Below are 23,225 nucleotides of genomic sequence, written 5' to 3'. Positions count from 1 at the left end.
ATATACAGTCGGTCTCATCAGAGGTGGGTAGAGTACCCAAAAACTTTACTCAAGTAAAAGTAAAAGTAATTCTAGAAATATTTACTCAAGTAAAAGTAAAAGTACTAGTATTGAATAGTTACTTGAGTAAGAGTAAAAGAGTATCGGATAAAAAATCTACTCAAGTAGTTAGTTACTAGTTACTTTGGGTCATATATACGGAGCCTATTTTTATGTAGATATATAGATACAATGTATGTAATGTATGTGTATGTACGTGTGTGTGTGTGAGTAAAAATTTATATATTTCATCAGCCTTTACTCCAATTTATGTAATTTATTATAAAACCTTGTCTGTTTACTTAAGTAACAGATATAGGTGTCATGCCATAACATATTTTTAATACGACTGACTTCATATTAAATGTGAATTTAACATTGAAAGTTAATGTGATATAAATATTGCTACTGATCTTTCATTGTTCAGAAGGAGAGCAAATAACATTTACACTGACAGTCTAGATTTCAATCACTCTCAGAAACTGCCATTAAAATCACTGAAACTGTTAACAGTGTGAAATCAATATCTTAATTATAGATTCGTACACACATCTGCACTTTGTTGTTTCTGACCAGAGAATTCGCCAGAAAGAGGTATTCAGTCAGTGAGCGAGTGAAGGAAACACCGACATTTCAGCGATGACTCATCGTAACACCTCTGATTGGCCTGATTGCATTCAAAAGCTCAACAGAACCGTGTGTGATTGGTTATAATGCGCAGCACTGTAAAAACGCGTCTTTCTCTGGCTCAGCGCCAGCAAGCTATCACAAATCTGAATTTAGCAGCTGATTATATGACTTGCTGAACATACTCGCACCGGTGTGATTGTATTATAATTAATAAAATCTTAATCGGCTGTTTTTTGTCTTTTGGAAGCTGCATTCAACTTGACTCCCCTCTGTTATAAGCCACACACGTACAACAACAAACTAATGTCACAGTGGTATCGTGTACTGTAATCGATTGTAGCCCAAGTTATTACCTGTTAAACAGTAGACAGCACAGGCGGTGTTCATCTAATAAGGATCTCCATCGCAAGCAAATAATAGCCTTTGCAGATTTGCTTTCAATTCAGTGCAGTTCCATAGCGCCGTTTCAACGCTGCTCATGTTAAACGTTACAACTCTGAGTGAACCGCTTCAGACGAAGCTCAGCGCGTGCGGCAGGGAACTGAACGACTCAATCAAACTGATTCATGAACCAATTCACTCGTTTGCCAATTGGTTTGATCTAGCCTTTGAACAGAATTGACTCAAAAGAAGGAATCATTCGCGAATGGGCATCGCTCATTGCCCAGAGAAAAGTAGACGGCGCGTTTGGAATAAACTGAAGCATTGATAACATTGCATTAAGATAAAGTAACGAGAGGAGCGTCGCCAACAGTAACGAAGTAAAAGTACAGATTTTTCCCAAAAAAATTACTCAAGTAAGAGTATAAAGTACCCATCTTTAAATATACTCCGAAAAGTATTAGTTACCCAGAAAAATTACTCAAGTAAATGTAACGAAGTAAATGTAACTCGTTACTACCCACCTCTGGGTCTCATATAGAGATTAAGATAACATGAGTTTAGTCTGTAGATATTTTATAGGAAGAATGAAATATCAGTGAGCTCCATGGGACTTATTGTGTGAGGCATTTAAAAAAAAAAAAAGTTTTAATCCTATTAAAGTCAAAAGTGACATCAATTAGCCTAAATAAAGATATTCATAAGGGTTAAATACATAAACGTAAATAATACACTCAGCTAAGATATATTTCATATCCAGTCCCTCTGTTTTACAATACAGCTCTTTCATGTTTACAGTCAGAGCATCTTTTGGTGTTGTTTCAACTTTATACAAGTTTTTCTCACTCTCTCTCAGTGTTTTTCAGCTGATAATTATTTCTACACTATCAAAACCCTAAAAACATATATCTATAAAGCATACACTGAGTATTAACCTCTGCAGATCTAATCTGAAGCTGCACTAGACCATGGTACTAAACCCATACAAACTAAACTAGATAGGTCTAAAATATAGGCCTACTAAATGTTAGCTACTAACAAAATATATAATTTTATCCCCCATATTTTACATGTGTGTGGCCTTTTTTGTCATTTTTGATGACATGTGCACCAACCCTTGGAAAAAGTCTTTAATAAACACTTTTGCCTTTTAGTAGGCTGTAATAAACTAGATTTGATTGTTCTGGAGGGATCTACTAACAGTTGCACTGACAGCAAAAATGAGATCATAGCAAAGGCATTTATTGCGATTGTTCTCACAAAACCTTTTAAGTCAGTTAATAAAATATTTTAAGAGTTCTGAGTAAGACGTCAAATAGCAAACAACAACTTCAAAACATGAAAAGTAACATTCTTTTATAGATCCAATAAGGTGTAGAGGTGAACAAAAAAAATCAATGTAACCTCTCAGTCACAGCTGTGTGACGTCGATAAAAGCGTCTACCAAAAAGCTGTGTTGTAGCGCCACCGCGCGGCCGCAGCGTTGCTCTGCAGGCGTCAGCGCTGTCCGCGGTGAACCGGTTCACTCCGCGGTGGACTCGCTGACCCCGCTGCCTCGGGCTCTGACTGCTCAGCGGCGCCAGGTGCTTAAGGAGACCGTTCGAACGCATCCAAAAAATGGTTCTACCTAAGCGATCATTCTGCCATTTGTAGCCATAATTTAGCTCCGAACGAATTGTGTTTTCCTTTTCGTTTAATCACGTCCCTGTCGCTTTAAAGCTTCAGACAAAACGACCCATATGATTTTCCACCTCCAATCATCATCACTCCCCCGGCCGAGAGTGCGAGCCCTTCTGCATGCGGACATGGCGAAATCGGACAGATGTCTAAACAGAAGAGCGCAGTGTGGATATAAATGACAGCTCTCTTCATGAAAACGAAGCTGTGAAATGCTAAGGAGAGGAGACTGTACTCCATCGAGACAGAGACCACTGATTCACCATGGTAGTAAGACCCTTCTCTGACTCTTTTTGTTACCTGCACGTCTGTGAATGTTTACTCGGCCTGTAGAATCTGACAGACATCAGTCACATCTGGAGGATCACGCAGGTGTGCTGATAGCATGCTGCTTCCACATCTGTCGAGAGCTTCTACAACTTTCTGCTACTTTTCGATAAGGTGCTGATGTAATGATTGTTATTATCGGAACATCCGTTCAAATTTTAATATCGCCCTCCACTAAACTAATTACATTGAGGACAAGCGTGCTTTAAACAGGGGCAGTACCCTCAAAGCAACCTTCTTCATCCCTAAAGATTGCATATTAGTAGCTTAGTGTAGTATGTAGGATCCGTATAGTAATATGTAGTTTTATGATGCTATTATATATTTTATAGAGGTTAAGAAGGGAGAAAGCTGTCCTGTACTGCCCCAATGACAAGATGTTATACCCCTAAAGGGACAATTTTTCCAAATATACTTCGGAGAGTTTACCTGTCCCGGCTCATTGCTTTGGAGAATGCTAGCTTAAATGAGAACTGTTGTCTGTTTGTCATAATGTTGGTATATCTAGTAGAACTTGGACATATAATAATATAATAATAAAGAAACTAAATTGTTTTGTAAAATAAATATATTTATTATATAATATAATATTTCACATATCTTCACTGTTTACTTGTCTGGATAATTTAATGACTATATAATGATAGCTGGAAAGCCTGTATATCATTCAGATACATAGCATATAAAATATTGTAATATAAATTATTACATTATCTTTTTAAAATATATATGATATAACAACAACTTTACAATATACATTTTAAAATCATATTAATCGAATCGAATATAATATAGATTTAGACACTCTGTAAATTACATAAATTATTTATTATATATTATAATGTCATTAATATGTAAAATACTTTTCTTTTTGAGTTACCTTCTTGATTAAATTTACAAAGGCATAAAAGACATGATAGAAATCATGTTTGCTAGAATTTAAAAATGTAATTTGCTCGACAGCTACGTTTAAAATGACAGTTACTCCAGCCTGTTGTTTGACTGCAATTAAAATCAATACCTAATATTTACACATTGAATGTTTCTGTGCATCTCAGTTGAGTCTGATGTTCTGTTCTAGCTCATAGTGGAGAAAACTGCTGAGCATCCGTCTGCAGAGTTCTCCCTCGTTGAGGATGTGGCCCTTCACTGCACCTTTTTAATGGACAGGTTGAACAAGCAGCGTCTGTTTCAGCCAGATCTATGTGACGTAGACATCGTCCTCCTGCACCACCAGACTTCTTTCCAGGCCCATAAGGGTGTCCTAGCAGCCTACAGCCCCTTCTTCCACTCGCTGTTTGCGTCGAGTAAGGAGCTGCGGCGCGTGGAACTCTCTCTGGAGACCCTCAAGCCTCAAGGCCTGCAGCAGATCCTCAACTTCATCTACACCTCCAAGCTCCTGGTCTCCGGCTGCAATGCCCAAGACGTGCTCAAGGCTGCCACGGTGCTCCAGATGAGCAACATCGCCAATTCCTGCAGTGAGCTCATTACTAGAGGCTCGCTGGACATCAGTCCCAGTGTGGACCAAGCCAAACAGGAAGTCGGCACTCAGAGCTGGAGCAACAGCAACTCGGTGAACTCCAACTTTCACATGGAGATCAAGCAAGAGAAGGACCCGACCTGTGCCAGGATCCTTGGAGGGAAAAGTGAAGGGAACCCATATGCTGTTCAGGTTGGCGATGGGCATCCAGTGCAAGTAGATGGTTGTAAAATAGAAGGGAAGGAAATGGAAAACCTGAAGGACTCTGAAGATATTGATTCATTTAATAGAGAGCAAATTATTGTGGAGTTGAACCTGAACAACCAAACACTTAACCTGTCTAAAGGTTTAGAGGGAAACGCAGCAGCTCAGTCTGCCTCAGGACAACAGCTTCCTGGCAGAGGAAGACGGAGCGATGAGACTGTTGAGGAATCAAGAGACAATGTGGCTATGGAGGAGGAGGAAGATGAAGGCGAGCAAAGTGAAGATGATGATGTGAGACCTGAAGGCAGCAGTGAAGAGGAAGGAGAACACATATCCCCTGCATTCATGTCTGAAAGAGCAGTACGAGAAACGCGGGCCCCTGCGGATGCTGCAGCGATGGTCTCCAGGAGAAACAGTGTGAGAGAGAGGCAGGAGACGGCTCATGGAGGGAACAGTGATCAGCTTCTGGACCAGTTTCAGAGCTTCACCTGTGTGAGGTGTCCCAAGACATTCAACAACCGCTGGTACCTGGAGAAACACATGAACGTGTCTCATAACCGCATGCATATTTGTGACAAGTGTGGCAAACGCTTCCTTATGGAGAGCGAGCTACTGCTGCATCAGCAGAGCGACTGTGAGAAGAGCATACAGGTAAGCTTTGACCAGCATTATCTTTCAATATTTTTGTCCTTTTTTGTAAAGCATCACTGTCATGGATTTTGTTTTTTGCTACTGGGCAAATGGGAATTGAAAAAAAAAATGTATTGAAACATATTCATCTAAAATGAGCATTTTTGTCAGGCTGGTATGTTGAGGTTCATTAATTGTACTCAAATGACAGTGTATAGGTCCTTTTCTATGCAATTAAAGTGCAATAACTGAACATAAATACATGGGCCTGATAAAAATGCTAATTTCAGAAGAAAATTGCTGACAACATTTAGAGGTTTTGCACCTGAACTCTTCATAAATAAATAAATAAAGGTGTGCGTGTGTGTGTGTATGTGTGTGAGATAGAAACATTTAATTATTATATAAAAAAAATATTTTTTTTGACCTTTTAATGTCAAAGCAAAGTTAGTTCTGGTTGTGAAATGTCATATGGTGTGATGAATACAGAAAATACATATTTCTGCACTTCACCTAGATATTTAAAACATTTATTGGTAACACTTTACAGTGCCATGAGGTTCCATTTGATAACATTAGTCAACATAAACTATCAATGAAAAATACTTCTAAAGCATTTATTAATCTTCATTAATACTGATTCCAGCATTTACTTATACATCACTGAAATGACAAGTTGTATCTATTAATGTTAGTTAATGGACCTGAGCTTACACAGACTAACAATGAACAGGTTTCTTTAAACTAGTGTTAACAAATATGAATAAATACTGTAATAAATGTATTATTTATTGTTAGTTAATGTGCTGAATAAAGTTAACAAATGCAACCTTATTGTAGATAGTTACCCATTTTTTTCTTTTTCTTATTGCTGACAATTGCGATAAAGAAATAATGCAATAAAGTAACTGACCCAATGCAATGGACAAGATTTGTTTTTGTCTCATTTTGTAGTGTCTAGCGTGTGGAAAAGCTTTCAGGAAGCTTTGGTCGCTCCATGAGCACAATAAGATTGTTCATGGCTTTGCTGAGAAGAAGTACACTTGTGAGATCTGTGAGAAGAAATTCTACACAATGGCTCATGTACGCAAGCACATGGTTGGTGAGTTGTTTTTAAGTTCAATTAAATTACACGTATTTTTTATACATCATGATGAGGAAAAAACATATGTAAGTCGCACTGGACTATAAGTCGCATTTATTTATAAACCAAGAACCAAGTGAAAACATTACCGTCTACAGCCGCGAGAGGGCGCTGTATGTTTTCAGTGAGCAGCATAGAGCGCCCTCTCGCGGCTGTAGACGGTAATGTTTTCTCTTGATTCATTTTTAGTTCATTTCTCTTGGTTCATGTCAAATAAATTTTGATAAATAAGTCGCACCTGACTATAAGTCACAGGACCAGCCGAACTATGAAAAAAAGTGTGACTTATAGTCCTGAAAATACGGTAAATGAATGCTTCCTCTCTCAGACCTTTACTCCTGGTCTTATACTTTAAACAGTAAACTTGAATTATCTGACTAATCATTGTCTTGTTCTGCACATCTTTAGCCCACACAAAAGAGATGCCATTTACCTGTGAGACATGTGGCAAGTCATTTAAAAGAAGCATGTCACTGAAGGTCCACTCTCTCCAACATTCAGGAGAGAAGCCTTTCCAGTGTGAGGTACGGTCAAATGAAGCAATAAAGAAAAAGCTGTGAATATATACATTATTGCTTCAAAATAATATAAAACATAAGTACATTAACATTAAAATGATGTTTAAATTATATATATATTAGGGCTGGTAAGCGATTACATTTTTTTAACTCTAATTAATTACATGATGTGGTAATTAATTAATCTAATTAATCGCACATCAAATTTGGAGAAATTACTCTAAAAATATAATTTAAAGTCATTGTGGTGCAAAGCATCAAACAGAGATTACAAAAAGTAGGTTCAGCAAGAAATATTTTGTTTGATATAATTTATTACATATACTCTATTGGACCATGTGAGTAAATGATGACAGAATTGTCATTTTTGGTTGGGTGAACTATAACGTTAACAAATAACCAATAACGTTTTGATTATAGCAAAGAATTGACCAATCAGCATCCAGGACCAGAACACTTGGTTTCATGATTTCCTTTATTAACCGCTGGCCATGTCTGAAATGTGTCCACTCCTCGTCCTTTAGGTCTGCAGTGAGCGTTTTCAGTATAAGTACCAGCTGCGCTCTCACATGAGCATCCACATCGGACACAAACAGTTTATGTGTCAGTGGTGTGGGAAAGACTTCAATATGAAACAGTATTTTGATGAACACATGAAGACACACACAGGTGAGATGCATGTACACATGTATAGCACTTAGAAATACACAGTCAGTCTAAGAAATATACAGTCAGTCTAAGAGGCCTGCTGGTTCTTTTTAGGAGAGAAACCATATATTTGTGAGATCTGTGGGAAAAGCTTCACGAGTCGTCCCAATATGAAGCGTCACCGGCGCACGCACACGGGAGAAAAGCCTTACCCCTGTGAAGCGTGTGGCCAGCGCTTCCGCTTCTCCAACATGCTGAAAGCTCACCGAGAGAAGTGTTCCCAGGTCAGGAACCCTCCCCTGTTGGACTCCTCCGCTATTACCAATCAAACACAGGCTGCTGCAAACCAACAACTGGCGGTCGGGATGGAAACACTGAGAGATATTAGGCCGCATCTGCATGGCATAGTCTCTTTATCATCATCTATGCTCCACTCAGTGGACGGGGGTCCGTCACATTCTCAGCTGCGTTCCCTCACGCCGCTCTACTCTACAGACTCCAGGAACCTGTAACTGCTGCTCTGTATTATACTTTTTGTGATGCAGAGATGCTTTTTATGTAGCAGAGAGTCTGAGATATCATGTTAGTCTTTGATTTCACGTCATATTCTCTAATATCCCTTCCGTTCCCATATCAAATCAGCCCTCTGTGCTTTAATAAACCTAGTTAGGCAAAAAGTATTAAATATGTATGATACTAAAACTATTACCCAAATGTAGAATGCAAAATGTAAGACATATATACTTTATGTACAGTATATTAAGAGAATAATAAATAGACAACAGAATATTTGGTTTATGTAGCTTTCAGATGCTTTATGTAAAAGTTTGTTAATTAGCACTATTTGTGTTTGGGTGATGACCTGATATATGTATGCGTAGTCAGAGACTTATTAGTAAGTAACGCAGGTCTTGTTTGTGGTGGAAATGTGCAGGCAGGAGATTCGGTTTCTGGCACTTTACTGGCTTGTTGGTTTAAGGGGTTTCATAAAGATTTGTTTAGGCCTTAAATATTGTCATAGTCTTATTATTTCTGTTAGAATTTTGTGTCAGAAGCACCTTAAAAATGTAATTCAACTGAGACTTTGTCTAAATTGTGAATGACTACAGTTTGTATGTTGTTAACAGATGGACATTTCTGGGTCAAGTATAGGGCTCATTTGTTTTTTTTTTATATTTTCAAAAACCTTGATGGTTTGTGTTTTTTGGTGATGTTCAGATTCATGAATGTGTTTAGGGTGAACGTGTAGGTCAGAAAAACAACAGCAGCCAGTGTATTATATATTATTAATGAAAAAATCATTTGTTCTCCACTATTTAGTGTTTATCCACTTCTCACAGTCTCGTGCAGACTCTAGTGTTTGATCTTCTGAATGAAAAATCTATTTTTTATTGTTTTTAACTGGTCTTTTTTGCACTTGTAGACAAGAATCTTGACGTTTTCAGATCTGTAAATATTTTTACACAGCAATATTTTTTATGAATTGGGTATTGCAACCTTATTTTATTGCTGTAATGTTTTCATTTCTGTCTGTGTAATTCTATGAATATTTTGGTCTATGCACAACATTCCAAATCCCAAGCGGTTTTCCGATCTCTTTATTGCAGAGTGTTTGTGTTCACAGCACTAGCTGTTTATTATTCATGATGAAAAAATGACTCTGAAGCTCCATTCAGGATCCATCATGAAAGTCCTGATGTCAAGCAGCATCAACATGAAAAAAGACGGCATACAGAATAGAAAATCAATTGTATTCTTTCACCCATTACTTTTTTATTCTCATGTGACTTTGGAAGGTGTATGACAATATTTGTGTTGACATTTATCACAAATGATCGTGTTGAGTTGTTCGCGTTTTTTTAGTTTGGTCATTGTCTACAGTATATTCAATTATTGTTCAGTCACTGCCATTTATTTCTGTTTTTTGAATGTAAGAACATTGTACTTGGTCATAACTGCAAAATGTTCAGTTGTAGTTGTCATCTAAAATAACATAATAGAATGATAGAAATCAGTGTACATGGTTATTTAAAAAAGTCAAATTATTTAACATCTAAATAACAAAGCATTCTCATGAAAAAAAATAGATGGTCTTGTGTTTATCTCCATCTGCTGAGTTTTCTCGGAACAGCAGCATCAAACACTGCTCTATTACATACCTTAAAGCTGCGGTAGGGAACTTTTGACACTCTAGCGGTTAATAAACAGAACTGCTTGTGTCTTGCGGAAGGACATTGTAGCCGGATCTACTTCTCTCTGTTTATGTCTATGAAGAATCACAAAAGTACTGGGTTACTCCGCCGCGGTACCCCTGAAGCAATCTAAAATAGTCTGAATATAAACACTTATTATACCGCTCCCGGTAAGAAACAACCAATCAGAGCTGCGGTCTGTAACTTTTTTTTGTGTTCAAAATTTACAAAATTTATATAATAAGCGAGTACACCATGAATCTATTTTCCAAACTGTGTTTTTAGCTTGTCCTGAATCACTAGGGTGCACCTATAATAAGTGTTTATATTCGGACTATTTTAGATTGCTTCAGGGGTACTGCGGCGGAGTAACCCAGTACCTTTGTGATTCTTCATAGACATAAACAGAGAGAAGTAGTTCCGGCTACGACGTTCTTCCGCAGGACGCAAGCAGTTCTGTTTATTAACCGCTAGAGCGTCAAAAGTTACCGACTGCAGCTTCAAGATCTATCACAAGCGAACTAAATCAATATTAAGCAAAGTCTGTGACAAATTATTCAATGGAATATGTATTGCTCTTTATGAAGATGTGGGTGATATTTTGTCAATAGATGAGAGCTGTAGATCAGATCTTGGTGAATCTCAAGGTGTTCAGAGTTACTCCAACCACAGTGGCCCCTGCAGCATAACGAATCTCCCTCAGAATCCCATTCCAGCAGTTCTCCTCCTCCTCAAACCTGTCACGCAAATCGCAATTTCAAATTATTTACTTTCAAATATATATGACCAAGTTTCCTTAGGCCAGTAAGTTTTATTAAACCAATTTTAGATGAACATAAGTACTCACTTCCATATATCATTCATTTCAGTGGGTTCCAGTTTTTCTGTGGTCTCATTGGGCATCATAGCAAAACCCCCCACAGCATATAAGCAGCCGCCCAGTTGGATCAGGTTAAGAGAGCTTCTCTCCTGAGGAAACTCCACAAACTCTGACCAGCTAAGCAGGAGACACACAAGTGAGCAACTTGCCTGGATTAAGGAGTCTTGACAAAATATGACAAAAGTGTGACTTACGAGTTGCTGGCGATGTCATAGACCTCCACACTGCTAGTCAGGCCATTATCAGTGACTCCAGTCACCACATAGATTTTGTTTTGGTGAACAGCAGTGCCAAACAGCGAGCGGGCAGTTTTCATGGGTGCCAGATCCTTCCATTCAAACTTAGAGGGATCATAGACACATACTCTCCTCAGGCATTTCCTGTACATCACATTTCAAGTCCGGTTATGAAAACCCAAGACAACCTGGCATAGTGAGTTTGTAAAGTATGATAAAACCAAATTCTTTACTCACTTGCTCTCAGTTTTTCCACCGATCACATAGACCAGTCCTTTGTGCGAAACAATTCCGTGTCCATAAACTGCGTATGGAAGAGGGTCAGACTCTCCCCATTTGAATGACCTGTGTGTAATTGTATAGTTATCAGCCTTCAGCCATGACAGACAAAATCCTGTTGATCAGGGGTTATGGCAAGGGCCGACTTGGAGAGGTATAATCAATCTCAAGATCTACCAAAAAGAATGAAATATGCCCAATGGCTGTATTGAAGTAACTAATTATTTATTGACACAGAACTGTGACATGTCAATGTAAAGTGAGTCAAATGATTGATTGTTGATTCAGTTGTAGCTCTGGTTCATTCAGTTAACAATTCATTAGACTGATCTTTACATCCACTACCTACACAGATCTCAACAGTGCAAGGTTGTAGGTTGCCAGGTTGAGGTCACAAATGGGTTGAAATTTGTATGACGTGTCAAATGTGTGAGTAGGATGAGTTTCAAATTAGATGTGGCAAATGGATAATCTTGGAATAATATATTGATGGGGCTATTCATATAGCGAAGGGTTTGGGCCATTAAAATTACCTGGAGATGGGAGATTGGTGTGATATATGGGAGACTCCCAGGAAAACGGGAGGGTTGACAGATATAAATTTATAGTGCGTCATGTTAAAAAAAAATTAGAAATAAATCTTAAATGAGAATTTCAGAACTTGTGCAACCCGCCTTCAGTTTGAAAACTGCTGCATCTGCGAGGTCTGTGACTGTATGTCATTTGCTATATGATTGTACTCACTGCCTGTCGTAGATCATAACAGAATCTAGCGCACGTTCTCCCTCCTTCAGTTCTTTTCCTCCCACCACATAGATAGAGTTCTCAGCCTCCGCCAGACCGAACAGACACCGAGGGTCTGGTAGTGAGGGCATCCCCAACCATCCAGAGCTCATGGGATCAAACTGTAGGGAGAAGAAGAGCTCAGATTCAAATATAATGATCTATAAGCATTGTTCCTGTTTGATTCCTCCTACACAATCCCTTCAAAGGTTTCTCTTGAATTACACAAGGAAAATGTCATGCAGGCAACATTAAAACCATGACACATGAGGTTCAAAGCTTTAACAGCTGTTCTGAAGCTAAATGGACCCTGTGGGTCATTCTCACAAATGTATTTTTGGAACCAGAGATTCATGATGCTTTGATTCATTGATTTGTAATACAAACATATTTGGCAACATTAGCAAGACTTGACCATGCGTTACCTGAAGAAAGTAGGAACTGAATGGCTTTTCTTTGTTCTCTTCATTGTACATCAGACCTCCAGCAACAAAGATCTGATTTTCCTTTGTGACAAGACTGCAGTGGTTCTTAGGGATCTCGGTGGATGAAGATGCCACGTAGCACTCATTTGCACCAACGTCATACGCTACTGTTCCTGTATCGCTAATCATCAATAAAAGGTCTGACTGAAACATTCCAAAACGTGGATTGTCATTTAGGATTCCCGGGAGCAAACCCTCCTCATCCTCGTCCTCAGAATCTGCTGTCCCGCCTTCCTCCTTGACCCTTTTGACCCTGTGTAGCACTCCTTTCTGTGCATCCTTGACGATCTGAAGCTCCTTCTTGAGCTCCTGATTCGTCCTGATCAATCTGTGGCCCTCGACTTTCTCTTTAAAGTAACTTGTTGGTATAAGTCGGAAACGTACGCAGTGTAGAAGTTGTGGCAGGTCTTTCAACCTCTCGCCCGTGTCGTACTCCACCCAGTCCATGAGAGATTCAAACACCAACTCTTCTCGTTCCACATTCAGAGAGTCACATGTGATGATAGCCGCCAACTCACTGGGACCCAACTGATGGAAGTCCTGGTCCCGAATGATGAGGGCATAGCGGTCACAGATGAAGTCCCGAGCCTCCATAGCCAAACGTGGACAGTCCAGCAACAGACCCAGTCTAAAAATGGCCAGACAGTTACTAAGAACCAGCTTCTGCTGTAGATACGAGACACAGACGCTGAAGATTGATGGAATCTGGTACATGTTCGCCGCCATGAAAATGTCTTGGACGTTTTGCTCAGTCAGGTTGATATCCGAGGTGTATATGTACCTTAGGATCATTCCCATGACTCCAGGTTCAATGTCTTTTAGGACAATCTCCCACTTTTTGCTCTCTTCCAGGTCTGAAAGGAACATGGCTTTGAAGTAAGGGCTGCTAGCGGCTAGCACTAGCCGATGACAAGGAAACTCTTTGTCTTTGATCTTCAGAACGCAGTCCACAAACTTGTTAGCATCCAGGAGATCACTGAGCCCATCTTGTAGAAGCGTTTGCTGGTACATCCGTGGCTCCGTCACTGGATCTACTGACAAGGAGGCCATCTTGGTATGGTTTGATGTAATATTTCAGTAGGAGGGAGGAGTGCCTCTCCCACTGCAAAACTGAACTGACTGTATTAACACTGTTACTCTAAAAGAGAAGTGGCAGAGGATGTGACACTTTGGTGTGGCCTCAGCTCCTCAGCTGTCACAAACTATCAGCTACTGACTGTCCATCTATATATAGAAATGCGTAAATGAACCACACTTAGCGCCTGAAATACAAGCTTTCCCTCCCTTCCCCCCACCAAACAGATTAGACCAACAGCTGACATGTTGCTCACTGGGAATTAGTTGTAGATCTTATGGAGTAGGACAGTAGAACACCACAAGATGATTGTGAGGTGTGAATAGTTTGAAAAGAATGTTACAAAGTGAAAGAAAAGGTGGAAATCAGACCCATTTAAGACTAGTTTCAAAAGGAGACACAGAAATAGAACTGCCTCTTGCTTTGGGAGATAAAGTCCACCTAATGGAACCCTCTAGTGGAGCAATTCGGTATTATGGGCTCCTACATCTATTAGCATCAATTCATAGTAGCAAGCAAGCATTGCAAATCTTTGAATTTACAACAGGGGTAACAAGATGTGTCCCGGGCTAGACTTGAACATTGGCACCGTGAATGTAACAGTGCTTTATTTATTCCAGTTCCAGTAGAATGCATTATATTTTTGTTGTTTTGACTTTTTTTTTGTATATGGGGAGGACTGAAGATTGCAGGGAAAACAAGAATTGGAAACATGCATCCTTCACTTGAGACCATGGTGTAATACGTTTGAACACATGTCTTTGTTTAAAGCAATTTCTCTAAGTAGATATTTAATGAAATAATTCCAGTTTCAAGTTAAAAACTTTCTAAAGGCACACTTTAAATATAGAGGTAGAACTTTTCAGTCAATAGTTCTTAAAAGTTCTTAAAACTTTTTTCTTAGTCTAAATAATATTAATAACCTGAAGAATACTTTTCAACCTTCTGTGTGAGGAAATGGTTTCATGGATAATAAAGGTTCTTCATGGAACCATAAGAAAGAAAAAAGTGTATTTTTAGTGTATATGAAGACAAGGGAAATTCTCATTTGCGATAATAACCTGTGTAATGTGACAAAAAATCCAAAGGGAGACTGAAAACTAGGAGATATGTAATTGTGTGCTGATGACAGCATAGCAGACCTTCAGTATTCATCAGTGTATATTTTAGGCCCATTAATCAACTCAAATCTCTAGTGTGCCACTCAAAGCTCGATGTAGGACAAAGCCTAATAGGGGAATGTGTTCACACCGTATCATTTAAAAGATTGGGACATCACAAAGTTTAATGTGGTTAAGTGACTAAGCTTTGTGGTTTAATGGGGCATCATTGTGACTATTGTTTAGGAGCGTAGTGTACGTTTTGTGTCATAAAAATGGCTGTAAACCAGGACTATTATAGTTAACTAAAACTTAAATTAAAACCATTAAGAAGTTGTTACTTGAAATAAAAAAAATCATGAATTGAAATACAATATAAAAAAAAAAAAATGAAGAATCTTCATTTCAACTACATATAGTGGTTGAGGAATCATTTCGCATTTTCAGTGTCTAAAATGATGTAGTGAATCACTGAAATGAATAAAAATTAAATAGCCATTTTAAAATAAAAATTGAATTAAAAATGAATTAAAAATATTATTAGAAACTATAATATCTCAACAATACTCGAATTACACTGCTGTAAAGATATTAAGAGTAATGAAATAAAAGACAACAGTTATTGTTCAATATATTATTTATTCATAAAATATTTGGCAAGCCCATTCTTTAAATAGCCATATTCACTGAAAATATAAATAAAAAATGCACTTGGTTTATTTGTGCTAGAGTATGTCAGAGAACAGGTTGCATTTAGCTAAAGCAAGTGCACTTCAGAACTATACACAGTTAAAAACAGACTTGTGCAAATCATTTACCATAGTGGTGTGACTGCATCGGTCTGGCATGAAAGCTCAGGGGCAGAATTAACAAGAGGGACCTCAAGAGCTGGATCAGATTCAATGACCTCTCTGTCCTTTACTCGGCCTTCTGTTTGTCCGCCTCTGTGGGCGGCACTGGTTCCGGATCATCCAGCAGAGCCTGCTTTCGCTCTCTCTCCTTTATCAGCTGCACGCCACAGTAAGTCACAAACAGCACCGAGAGAGTGGACAAGGGGAAGCCTGAGGGAATCACAAGGGTGCTATTATTCTCTGTGTACATGCTGTGTTTGCTCCATTCCTCTGGAGTTTTTTTTTTTGCTGATACAACTATATGTTGTACAGTAGGTAAGAAACACCTTCTGCACAAGATTCTAGCTACTTTACTTTCCGTTTTCATTATATAATGGTCTAAAACGAAACACTTACCTTTAAGAAGCAGTCTCTTAGCAACCAGCTGAGCAAAATCCAGACTGTTCAGTGCCAGGACGTTGTACAGGACAATTTGCCAGAAGTTAACAGCATTGAACAAGCCCCTGATTCGACGTGACATTGCCTCAGACATAAGATTCCGCTAGAAAAACATTAACATTGCATTATTAGAGAGTAAGCTAATTATGTTATTTTCATATAAGTGAAAAGTAGGCTAATCAGTCATGATGTAATATTGAAAGACGATCAATTGATATTGTAATGATTCAAAACCCAAATGCTCAAAAATCCCTCACAATTGAAAGTCTTTGGGATCTTACCTCAATGGTGGAGAACGGTGGCAGAGAAAATAATTTAGCCACCCACAGTTCAAAGTTCAGGCCAAAGCAGTTAAAGAAAGACCAGATGTAAACCAGCTCACAGGGTCCGAGCCACAGAGTTGTGACAGCAAAGGTGCAAATGGTTGCAAGAAGCTCCTTTAAGATGGCATCATGGTTTTCTCCGATATAATCATAGACATATCTTTAACAAAGAACAGGAGATACATGTAAAGTTGAATGTTTTTCCTGAGTATATGATTATTATAGAAATATATGTTTTAAAAAATTATAGGTGATGATACACAGACAGAATTGGTTATTTGCTCACTTGCACAGCCAGTCATTGATTCCTCTGTCAAAGTGTCTAAAAAAGACAAGGTCAGAAGAAACTGTAAACATGTTATCTGGTTAGACAGTCGTCAACTGCTTTAAAAACATACTCTGTCTTTTCTCTTCTGTTAATGACTATACTTACGTTTCAGCGAAGACATAGAGCATTGTGATGCATTTAGGAGGCTGAGGAGGGTCAAGATGGTCCAGTCTGGATACCGTGTTAATGACACCAAACAGGACGGCTGACTTCACCCAGTCATACACCAGATTGGAGTACGCCAAGCCAGCTGAATAGCAAAACAATTCAGACCGACTAGTGATAGTAAACAAATGAAACTGTCCTTACATTTAATTAGAAACTACTTGTAACATTATTTCTAAAAATCTACTGTATTTTCTAGTTATTAACTGACCCAGAGACCAGTCAGACAGTTGCTTCAAAAGCTTCAAATCGTTAGGGATGGTCAAAATGTACAAGAAATGGAAGAAGACATCCACCACCAAGATAGCCCCAAGGTGCACCAAAGCATGAATGGTGATGTTCCACATCTCTCTTTCTTTACGTGTCAAGTTAGGGTTGTTAGCCTGAGAATATAATAGGTATCGTTACAGTACATACCTAACCAGAGTGACATTATCAACACTATAACAATTAATTATTCTATTCTATAGATTATATAGCGTCCATAAACTGAAAGTTTTCTTGAGAAAAATGTAAAGAAGTTGAGAGATTCTCCAAATACAGGACTCACCTGCTGGTGGAATCGATCAAAGGTCATGACAGGTCCAAAGAAGAAGAAGGGGAGGTAGAAGTTGTACTTGATCAGATCCAGGAAACTGTAGTTGCCATCTTTCTTCTCACAGTTCTCTAGAGCAAAGCTCATACAGCGCATAATGGAAAAGCCACAGCCTCCATAGAACAGGACATCTTGGAGATCAAAAGAGCCTGTTGCAAATCCTTCCTGCATCAAAACAGACAAATTATCAGAACATCAAAATGACAAACTAAATGTGTCTGTACATGCACATGGACACCTGTACCACAGAGGGAGTTGTGGTTAGGCTGTGGGGGAAAACATGTTATATAAGGGGTTATAAACAACACAAACAATATTTATACTGCTGCAAGAATAAACACATTATGAATATATGCTATTCTTTCACAACTTTAACAAAGGTTTTTAAAGTACTACTGTTTTTATAGCACTTTACACAATACAGGTAATTTCAAAGCCGCTTCACAGTAGTAAACAGGAAAATAACAGAAATAATTATGCCAATTTCTTCAAATATGAAACAAATTCAAGGTCTGCTGTAAAGAAGCTCCACAAAGACAATAGTTCCATTATTCAGCTCAAGTAAGTTCAGTTTTGATTGGTTCAATTCAATAACTGTAAATCATACTAGAGAAACGATCATTCACTCTCTATGGACCTTCTCACCTGCCAGGTGTTAAAGGGCTCCATTTTGAAAGTTGCCAGGCTGGTAAGTCCAGCCACAAAGCAGAGCCACTTCCTCTTGACAAGGGCCACGCTGTAGAGGATGATGCAGTGAGACAGGATGAGACTGATGTATGTCCATCCCATAGTAATCAGCACAGCCAGAGATCCATACAGCATATAGATCAAAGATCTGTTCTGTGGGTTAGGAAGAAAATTCCTTCTAAAAAGGCACATTTATGTTTATCCAGCTGTCACGTACAACAATACTAATTGGATTATTTTTTGGGACTTTTTAAGGAACTACTGTTTTTAGTGTTAGAAATTACAAAATAAGTCCAGTATAAGCTTGAGTTGTAGCAGTAGTAGTATTGATTAGTCAGTATAATCCAAATAAAAATGGAAAGTACTTTCAGAGTTACCTTGAATAAATCTATACCAGTCTTCTTGGTCAGCAGAAAAAAACACGAAAGCATGTAAAATTTCACACAACAATCATATTAGATCATTTAACACATGCATTGTTAATAGCAAAATGTTTTTTTTTTTTTTTTTTTTACTATTATTGAGTATTCAGACTCAGTCCATACATAAAATCATGCAATATTCACAAAACACTCACATAAAATATCAATAGCAAAATATTATCACTCTTAAATGACTTGATCATTGTGCATAAGGTAAATAACCCCATACAGTACCTTTGGAGACAGCAATGAGCAGATCTTAGCAAAAATCACATGACCTGAGAGGGCAAACAGGATGTGGTTGCGGAAAGTGGTAAACCACATTACCCATTCAAAATCTGACACATCCTAAAGAGACAGAGAATATCAGTCACAGAAAGTGATTAATTTTAGATGGAATATGGTTAAATAGAGTCATTAATGTAATATACATTAAATCAGAACTTATTTATAAAGCCTTTAGCAACCCCATGAAACCACAGAGTGTACCAACATGCTGTACACTTAAAAAAAAAATGTAAAAATAAAATAAAGACAACAAATCCATCTGTTCAAACCTACTAATCATTAAAAATAGAGAAGGCCTCATCAAAAAAATGTCTTGAGGTGGCTTTTAAATGTGTTTACAGCAGTAGAGGATGTGAAATCACGGGCGTAATTTCCTATGGGGACAGGGGGGACATGTCCCCCCACTTTTCAAAATCCCGTTCGTATCCCCCCCACTTTCTAATTAGTTTGTTATGATTTTTTTAACCGCGCGCCGTCATCGTCACAGAGGAGCAGGACCGAGCAGAACAGACATCCTGCCTGTCTGTGTCGATGCGCACGTCCGCGTACAGGCAGGGACGTCTCTTGCACACTCTAAATAGTGTAAGCGCACTGAAAGTTCTACTGAGCAGCCGGTCTCGCAGTCAGTCATGAAACACCAGCAACAGATGACTTTAATGTCTTCATGGATGAAAAAAAAGAAAGGACATGCAAGTTGGTTGATTCAGTAAATTAGCTCAGGTCAGGGTAATCAAAATGTCTGTCCACTTATTTTTTTACAGTCTATGGTCTATACCTTTTGATGAGCTAACGTTAACATACACTGTTGCCTAGAACATTCTGTGTCCACTTTAAACAGCAGCGTTTTCTGTCAGCAATGTATGACAAGCAGACTCTGGCTGCTGTTATAGGCTACTCAACTCATTATACTCAGATGCAGAAATAAAATAAGTCTTAATAATAAATGTTTTTGTACACTTGAGCTATTGTTGTTCACTTACAATATTTGTTCATTTAAAATGGAAGTTAATTCGTAAAAATTGATTTACTTGTTCAAAGAAAATGCTTAATGTCGAGCTAGCCTGAGTTAGCCTATATTTTATATAGTGTTATGGATATGTGGTGAGCCTGAGTATAGTTTTACACATCAGCCCAGTCTAGTCTGTAAAGTTATGATACGCAGTCACATTTTGACACATTTATAGTGATAAATAGATCAATTAAACAACTTAATCATTTCCTGGATTTTGTATCACCATAGTCCGTAACTGTATGTAAATGGAGGAAATGGGATTCAAATCGAAAAAATGTTCCCCATTTTGTGTGTCCCCCACTTCTCAAACCAAAGTTACACCCTTGTGTGAAATACTTGCCATTTTCCTGCCAAAGTAGTGCCATCCTGGTTTTACATTCTCCCTAAATGCTTTTCTGTTCACATTCTCTGCAAATAAAAAACAAAAGTTTCCCAAAAGCAGCAAGGTGTGTTTCAGGCTAAATTATAAAGCTTTCTTTTTATATACATACACACACACACACACACACACACACACACACACACACAAATTCAAGTTTGCCTGCTTGCATATTCAGGGGTTTCTCTGTAATAATCCAGCCTCTCAAATATATTTTGAGATTATGAAATGGTACTGTGAAATCTGACAAACCTTTGTATTATGAATTTTAAAGAAAATACAAATTGCATAACAGATTTTATTTAATATAAGAGTCGTTGTTGAGGGTTGTTGAGGGTTATCAGTGTAGGACTGTCTGGTACTTTTAGAGTCTAACGTTAGTCTAAACTGATGTTCCTGTGTATAAACCGAAAATAAGACATAATCAATATGTGATCTTTAAAAAGGCTGAGGCAGGACATGGCTAGTTTGCTCCTGCACGGCTCGGATGTCAATAAGCAAAACAGTCTGCACACATAGAAACAATAATACTACAGTGCTCTGATTTACCACTAACAAAAGCAAATGCACATTCAGTCGTTGTATTCTAGGTCATTCGTGATTGATGTGAACATAATTCTGTGATCTTAATGTAGAAAGAAAAAGCGAGAGATAAAAATAAAGTGTACCACTGGAGGCCTCAATGATCCAGCTGCCTGCCCAAAGGAGCGCAAGAGACAGGACAGCAGTGTAGAGGTACAGCTCGGTCCTGGGAAGGGCTGTCTTAATCCCCATGGTTAACCTGAAGAGAAGTATTAAGATTAAAATCCTGTTACACTCTATACTAAAATCAACCATTGACCACTGCAGGAAATAAATACGGTAAATAAAAAGAAACTTACAGATAACAAATACCTCCACAAGCTTGTTTACGGTTGGTTTTAAGGTTTAATATGGCAAATGTACATAAAACAGTGATTTATTAGGATGTGAAATCCTAATTTTGTATTTACTTTAATATTTGTCCGTTTTGAAGTTAATTGTATTAGCCTCGCGCTCATACTCACTAACGGCCGTTGCAGGTCAAACGTCACTCACCCTTGTCTCCTCAGATCTCCACTGATACTTATCCTCTTTTTGGTACTTTATAAACAGGTCAGAAGTACACTATATTAATAATTTTAAGGTTTTAAAATGTATATTTGTGGTTTAACGAGAAAGTTTAGCTCTAAAACTGTAAGAAAATACAATTTATGGTAATACTGTGAAGCTACAGCTGACAGAGAAAAACCGGCGAAATTTTCACCTAATGATATCAGCGGGAAAATGGCTATCCAATCACAGGAGACTTTTTTGACGTGCCTATTAATATTAATGACATTACAAATTTGAACTTGAGTTTAAATGTAAAAAGTAACGATTTTAGAAGATACATTTAATAAAGTGCTAGAATCAAAATTTCATGATTTTTTTTAAAAATTTTATTCGATTTATTAATATCATTGTTTTAGTTATTATTCAAGGTCACTACAACTGCAACTACATTGATGTAACCGTCAAGAGGCAACCTATTGTCATTTCGGGTTTTGGCACCCAGAATCAAGCTTTTCTTGAATAACTAGTTTGAAAAATCCAATTTATAAAGGAGTGGTGCTCTGTAATGCTTTAAAAAATTACTGTAAATGGTACAGCAAAACATGTTCATTTGTGAGCCTTTAATGTAGCCTACCATTTATTTGTGCAGTTCGTTCGTTACAGTGAAATAAAGATATCATTATTTGTGTTACTGTGCCTGCTGTAAACTATACTGTATTAAATGTAGCCTCTCTGCAAAGTGCCAACAGTAAAAGTAAAAGTAAACACTGTTTTCGTTTAGGGAAGACACTCCATACTAATTACAATAATTATTGTGAAGTTCACACACATCGATCATCAATAATGTATAAGAAACACATATATATATATATGCCACGATGCAGCCTCAGCCTGCCCTATAATCAATAACAATCGAATTATAATAGGATACAGATATAACAAAACTAAAACGAATAAAAAATAAAAAAAACCTTCCCACAGAGTTGCACCCAGTCTACTTCTCAGAAGACAAGACTGTAAATGGGAGTGCCTCTTTTGACGGCTCCTCAGAAACAGCACAGTCAGCTGCAGTCTCTTCCTATTTTAGCCCGAGCAGGTGCTCATGGTCCGGTGCAGCAGCTGCAGCGCAATGCGATCTCCCACACATCAGGAGATCCTGAGTATGAAAACCGAGGACTGAACTCCCAAATCAATTTCCTTTCAACACTGAATTAATTAAAAAACCATGCGTGTACCTGCTCAATTAAAACCTGAGTATCTGTTTCAACTAATTAATATAGGTGCTCGCATATGTGAAGTCCTATTAAATGTAAAAGATGTTGCACAGCTCTGAACGCCCACACGCCGCATGATCCGTGGGGCTCTGTCTGTGTACAGCACCGTGTACAGTAAGGTAAGTACAGTGTCATTCAAAAGGAAGTGCACTTGCTCAGTACTAACCTCACAGCCGCTCAGATGTTTGAAGACAGATGTCTGTCAACCCCCACAAAATTGAAAAAAAAGAAAAGAAAAAGGGGGGTGAGTAGGGGCTTCTCCTAATACATCCGTCCCGGTTTCCCAGTACCGATGGTGCACTGTGAGAGGTGGCAGTGGCTGGTGTGGATGTTGCGGGAGGGGTGTAGAGAGTGTATTTATAATCCGGACTGAAACTGCAGAGGGGTGGCACTAGAACTAGTCCATCAAAAAGGCGCACAAATCTAAGAATGAGCGCTTCAGGGTACAGGTGCATCACGGCCGGCTGGAGAAAGCCCTTCTTTTGTCATCTTCTGATCCGTGTGTAGATGTACAGTAGGCTAATCCAATGAAGATGAACCATGTTTACTTCAACCATTGTCAATAATATTGCAACCAAAATGTCATAATATTTAAGGCTTTTAAATGTTTTTGAAAGACGTTTTACTGAAGTTTTTGAACAAATAAATACAGCTAATTGGCATAATTTACATATTTAAAAA

At 38.2% G+C, this 23,225-nt stretch overlaps 3 protein-coding genes across 4 annotated transcripts; 1 reads left to right on the top strand and 2 right to left on the bottom strand.

Annotated features, from left to right (window-relative positions):
* Positions 1-2,594: 2,594 nt before the first annotated feature.
* Positions 2,595-9,067, top strand: LOC127950403 (zinc finger and BTB domain-containing protein 47). Its single transcript, XM_052547430.1, has 6 exons — positions 2,595-2,994; positions 4,136-5,389; positions 6,323-6,470; positions 6,921-7,036; positions 7,555-7,699; positions 7,793-9,067. Exons 1-6 carry the CDS (start codon positions 2,992-2,994, stop codon positions 8,188-8,190), a joined length of 2,064 nt encoding a protein of 687 aa, XP_052403390.1. The 5' UTR covers positions 2,595-2,991; the 3' UTR covers positions 8,191-9,067.
* Positions 9,068-9,426: 359 nt separating this feature from the next.
* Positions 9,427-13,734, bottom strand: LOC127950404 (kelch-like protein 40a). The gene is made up of 6 exons (XM_052547431.1): positions 12,474-13,734; positions 12,010-12,170; positions 11,224-11,331; positions 10,945-11,130; positions 10,718-10,867; positions 9,427-10,607 (listed from the first exon to the last, which is right to left on the bottom strand). The coding sequence occupies exons 1-6, from the start codon at positions 13,581-13,583 to the stop codon at positions 10,496-10,498; spliced, it is 1,827 nt and encodes a 608-aa protein (XP_052403391.1). The 5' UTR covers positions 13,584-13,734; the 3' UTR covers positions 9,427-10,495.
* A 1,593-nt stretch (positions 13,735-15,327) lies between these two features.
* On the bottom strand, positions 15,328-22,889 carry LOC127950527 (protein-cysteine N-palmitoyltransferase HHAT-like protein). Of its 2 annotated transcripts, none has more exons than XM_052547650.1 (12): positions 22,711-22,889; positions 20,865-20,977; positions 20,158-20,225; positions 18,752-18,865; positions 18,054-18,248; positions 17,364-17,573; positions 17,025-17,196; positions 16,754-16,898; positions 16,607-16,642; positions 16,279-16,480; positions 15,956-16,100; positions 15,328-15,769 (listed from the first exon to the last, which is right to left on the bottom strand). In XM_052547650.1, the coding sequence occupies exons 2-12, from the start codon at positions 20,968-20,970 to the stop codon at positions 15,627-15,629; spliced, it is 1,536 nt and encodes a 511-aa protein (XP_052403610.1). In that variant the 5' UTR covers positions 20,971-20,977; positions 22,711-22,889; the 3' UTR covers positions 15,328-15,626. The 2 variants fall into 2 exon arrangements, with proteins under 2 accessions (XP_052403610.1, XP_052403611.1); XM_052547651.1 differs by lacking the exon at positions 22,711-22,889 and adding an exon at positions 22,242-22,405.
* Positions 22,890-23,225: the final 336 nt, after the last annotated feature.

Source organism: Carassius gibelio, chromosome B2 (assembly GCF_023724105.1).
Source record: "Carassius gibelio isolate Cgi1373 ecotype wild population from Czech Republic chromosome B2, carGib1.2-hapl.c, whole genome shotgun sequence".
In the NCBI taxonomy this organism is placed as follows: Eukaryota; Metazoa; Chordata; class Actinopteri; order Cypriniformes; family Cyprinidae; genus Carassius; species Carassius gibelio.
The sequence above is the reverse complement of the archived record's forward strand: the minus strand, read 5'-3'. Positions and strand labels throughout refer to the sequence as shown.

Bases quoted from the DNA above. Each gene is read 5' to 3' on its own strand.
- LOC127950403 (XM_052547430.1), top strand. The intron at 5,390-6,322 runs GTAAGCTTTGAC...CTCATTTTGTAG, and splicing joins ACTGTGAGAAGAGCATACAG to TGTCTAGCGTGTGGAAAAGC. The intron at 7,037-7,554 runs GTACGGTCAAAT...CTCGTCCTTTAG, and splicing joins AGAAGCCTTTCCAGTGTGAG to GTCTGCAGTGAGCGTTTTCA.
- LOC127950404 (XM_052547431.1), bottom strand. From the start codon at position 13,583: ATGGCCTCCTTGTCAGTAGATCCAGTGACGGAGCCACGGATGTACCAG. The intron at 10,868-10,944 runs GTAAGTCACACT...TCTCCTGCTTAG, and splicing joins TATGACATCGCCAGCAACTC to CTGGTCAGAGTTTGTGGAGT. The intron at 10,608-10,717 runs GTGAGTACTTAT...TTTGCGTGACAG, and splicing joins GAAATGAATGATATATGGAA to GTTTGAGGAGGAGGAGAACT.
- LOC127950527 (XM_052547650.1), bottom strand. From the start codon at position 20,970: ATGGGGATTAAGACAGCCCTTCCCAGGACCGAGCTGTACCTCTACACT. The intron at 20,226-20,864 runs GTACACTTTATT...TTTTATTTGCAG, and splicing joins GATCATTGAGGCCTCCAGTG to AGAATGTGAACAGAAAAGCA. The intron at 16,899-17,024 runs GTCAGTTAATAA...TTTGCTATTCAG, and splicing joins ACTGTCTGACTGGTCTCTGG to CTGGCTTGGCGTACTCCAAT.